This window comes from Engraulis encrasicolus, chromosome 9, assembly GCF_034702125.1.
Source record: "Engraulis encrasicolus isolate BLACKSEA-1 chromosome 9, IST_EnEncr_1.0, whole genome shotgun sequence".
NCBI lineage: Eukaryota > Metazoa > Chordata > Actinopteri > Clupeiformes > Engraulidae > Engraulis > Engraulis encrasicolus.
This window is the reverse complement of record NC_085865.1, coordinates 53,403,062-53,407,238: the sequence shown is the minus strand read 5'-3', so window position 1 is coordinate 53,407,238 and position 4,177 is coordinate 53,403,062. Positions and strand designations below refer to the sequence as shown.

The 4,177-nt window shown below is 42.5% G+C and overlaps 1 protein-coding gene across 1 annotated transcript in view; it reads right to left on the bottom strand.

Moving 5' to 3' along the window:
* Window positions 1-2,560: 2,560 nt before the first annotated feature.
* The window catches only part of mtmr6 (myotubularin related protein 6), a 22,078-nt gene continuing 20,461 nt past the window's right edge, over window positions 2,561-4,177 (bottom strand). The window contains exon 14 of the mRNA XM_063207409.1: window positions 2,561-4,177. This exon is cut by the window's right edge and continues 330 nt beyond it. Coding sequence (XP_063063479.1) covers window positions 4,073-4,177 — 105 coding nt within the window. The 3' untranslated portion in view covers window positions 2,561-4,072.

The following is a 4,177-nucleotide window of genomic DNA, read 5'->3' as shown; positions in this document are numbered from 1 at the left end:
TCCGAGCTATAAATTAAATCTGCCAACTATATAGAGGAGTATTACCAAGAAGTACATTTTTCAATACAGCATCTGTTATTCAACAAAATTGTTTTCCTCCTTCGACCAATCAAGGGACCCCTAGCTGGTGGGGCCCCCCTAGGCTGCAGCCATATCAAGCCATTAATCCGGGCCCGCAGTGCAGACTACGGTAGTCCTAATGCGTAATGCTGAAAAGATTTAACCGGTCACACGACAACGCACCCCTATGTGCTTATCTACTGTTTGATCAGCGGGTGGCGTGGCTGCACACACAGGACTTCCTCCGATGTCCTACGCCATCGATACATGTCAGAGATAATAAAGGAAGGATGAAAAGAAAAACAAACATGACATGCAAACCTTACCTTGGCTTTTACAACTGACACAAAGTGACTTTTTATGGCCGCCACACATGCTCCAGTGGTCTGAATGCTCAGTTCACAACAGCAGGGAAGCAAAGGGGTCAGTTGTCCCGGGCCAAGGGATTGGGTCCCTCCCCATTATATTGTATGTGTTAGGTGGTGGTGGGGGTTTTCAGATTACTTTGTCCCAGGCCCAGCCAACTCTGTCAGCTGCTCTGAATTCCCCATATCTTCTTCTTAGTGTTCTACTAGCTGTGGGTATCACTCAGTGTGAAATCCCCTCTCAAGCTTTAAAGCTGTAAAGCAGATGCATGCATATTTGTTAAGGACCCTCATGGGAAGTGGCTCTGTTTTCCTTGCACATAATATAATGAGCACCTGTCATGGCCACCATGAGATATGGCATGGGAAACAAAACAACATCCACTTCCGTAACATCACCATGCCAATTTCACTGTAGGTCTATTTTACTAGATAGAGTGTATTTTTTTTAGTAAGGTGTTTCCTGCATTTATGCTGCCCAGTGCCCATTCATAAATTTTATATATTTCATTTATACAGTATTTACCACCACCATCTTTTTATAAGTAGGCTTTTCGTTATGACTGGGAAAATACGTTTGTTTTCATACATGAAGAAGTGTAATATTAATGAGAATTATTATTTTTATTATAAAGAACCGCCTACGTTGTACAGACCAGTAAATGTTAGCTAGTAAATATTCATGGAACTATCCAATTCGTGAATACATTTTGGAAATGATGGCTAAAATTATACTTTAATTTTCAACTTGTCGTCAACCTGTCATTCTGATCTGAGCAGCTTTACTTCTTTCTTTCATATACGAACACCATTACATTAACATTAACATTCACAGGCCATGTTGTTGGCACAACGCCATATAAAACCAGGGGGCCTCATGCACTAAGAGACTTAAGTGGATTACCTATACAAATCTTTTCGTATGCAAGAATTGCCAAGCATCCGTCATATACACCCAACATTTTGATTTGAAACGTGCTCAATCTTAGTAAATCTGAAGTTTGCGTGAGTTAGGTTACTTTTTTGTGTGTGTGAGGCCGAGGTCCCAGGTCTCTTGTTGCCCATGCTTGCAGAGGTTTTTATTTCTTTGGCAGGAGCCCATGCCATGCTAGTTCAGTTCAGAGGGATTAAGGTAAAGCCCATCCCTCCCCAGTAATCCACTTCCCCTATTTAATACAGCAGGTCTTGGGCCTCTGCCCAGTAATAACCCCCCTGCTCTGACTGCATTGGTGCTTGGTCTAGCCTCTGGATGTGGGTGGGCGACACCCTTATGAAGTTGAAAGAGGTAGGTCTGCATAACATGTAACTTTATTTCTTAATAAAAAGCAACTTATATTGTCTGGCACCTGCAAAAAGTCACTTTGGACGTGCGCACCCTATCGAAAACAACTGATACCCTATCGAAAACAACTGATACCCTTAATCTGTGTTTTACTGCATAATGAAAACTGTAGCTTTACTAAAGTATTACAGCAAAACTGGACTGTTACTGAAATATAACGCCAGTGAATGCACTGATTGGGACACAAACACACTGCAATCCTGCAAAAAAAAAAAAGAACCCCCCCAAAAAAACAAATCCCCAGTATAACTGAATGTTCTTCTTCTAAATGGCTTACAATTACTGTATGAGCCGTCGGTGGGAGCTCGCTTAATGAAAACTTAAGGACCCACCATAATAACCAATCGTAAAAAGACCCCTGTAATGTGCAACATCAATCATGTCTGCTTGGTGTGGGACTGGTATAATTTAGGGATGAATAACGTCTACAAGTGACCTTGTGTGACCCATTGATGTTACCTACAGCTGACCCCATATGAGAGGTTTATAATGGCAGCACGACCTATGCCATGCCCCCATAACGGTTTCAGAGACCCGAATTCAACGGTGCACATCATAGGGCACGTGGATTTTAAAGAAGCGTGATGAAAAATCACTCTCCTTTAAAAGCACGTCACATTTAAAAAAAATGGATTGAACGTAAATTCCCTGGTGGCCACAGCCATTTAGGTCCAATCATCTGTGTGTGTCTGCTGGACAAATTAGAACTGACAGAGAAATGATGAACACAGTTGGCCTTTCAAGAGGCCAGGAGGAAGAGGAGGAACAAACAAAAAACGGTGTACTCGATGCAGATTTTTTTTGGTAATATCCATCAGTTTTATTCATTTTTTAGTGCTATTGATATTATTCTCTTTCATACATATATATATTTATATTTTAAAAAAAGATTCTTCTTCAGGTGAAGCCTGTGATAACATCTCTTTTACATACAGCCATTTTACAACAACACAGACAAAGCCATCTGCTCTCCTCGTCCATTCGACACATGGCAGCCAAAGCAGGGAGTAGTGCCATCACCAAAGCTGCCAGACAACACACTCGTCCACACATACACACACATCCATACACAAGCAAACACACACACACACACACACTGCCTCATCTCACACATACACACACCCATACACAAACACTCAGACCCATACACACACAGACTCTCATCTCGCACACCCTTTCCATGCACACACACACACACGCACGCACGCACGCAAACACACACTCCGTCCCAAGGTCTATCTACAAGCCCTCAAACACCTCAAACCAGTCCTGACCTCTCCACCTGCCCTCCAGCCAATACCTCTATACTGCCTAGAATGGACACCAAAGGTCTGTTCCGTTCAGTTAAACCAGTGATGGGCAACCAGGATTCAGAAGCTACAACCCAGGGCCACATATTCCAAATGACCTGGTTTTACCTGTCCAATTGGGACATTCAACTGGTTGAATTGGGCTGTGAAAACATCTTTTGCGATATATGACACTGGATTATATCTACAGGTTGTCCATCACTGAGATAAACTGATGTGAAGCATTTTCCACTGTTAATGTTGCTACTGAAAAACAGATTGGACGTTGGAAAAGGTTGGAAATTGGCAATCAGAAACACCCTTCTCCATATCAGGACAGGAAATGACAGAGTGACTTGTTTCTGATGGGCAATGCCAGCCAGGAAATCTGTTTTTGATGTCAAATGGGTGATTCTGGAAATTGGCAATTTCCAACCAGGAAATTTGTTTTTCAGTTACAAAAAAAATATCAACAGTTGATTTGAAAATTGCTTCAAGTCTGTTTGAAACCAGACTGTGTCTAGTCTCCCGAAAGTCCAGCCGTTGCTGTGTCCTTCGAACATTCCTTCAGCCATTGCCTCCTCTACAAAGGCAAAGTGCAGTAATACATTTTTTGGTCAAAATTCAGTTTAGACTGAAAATGGTCTTCATTACACCTCCTTTATCTTGGGATAAAGTGTTATGGTCCAAATGTGTGTCCAGTCTTACAGATATTGCTCTGTCCAATTTGCAGAAAATACAATATCCAACCTTGTACCAAAGCTTTGAAGGCCTTATTCTCCGTTTCAAAGTTGGCGTAGCTACTGCAACGTTGCCTTTATAGAACAGTACTGTCCAGAGAGGTATAAAGCAGAAGTAGGACTACTCTTACAGATGTATTTATAACACTAGTGCGATGATATTACATGGTTTCAAATTTGTAATATCATTCTACCAAGTGTTGTAATTACATCTCTAAGATCACTTCTCCTTCTACTTTCCACAACTCCGGTGCAGTCCCCAGTCCCCAGTGCAGCTCAGCAGGTCATGCGTGCCACTCCGTACTCCAGGCTGACCACGGCCGGCTCCGCCTTGCCCGCGCTGCCGTAAGACTCCTCTAGGTCCCCGTAGCAGTTCTCCGT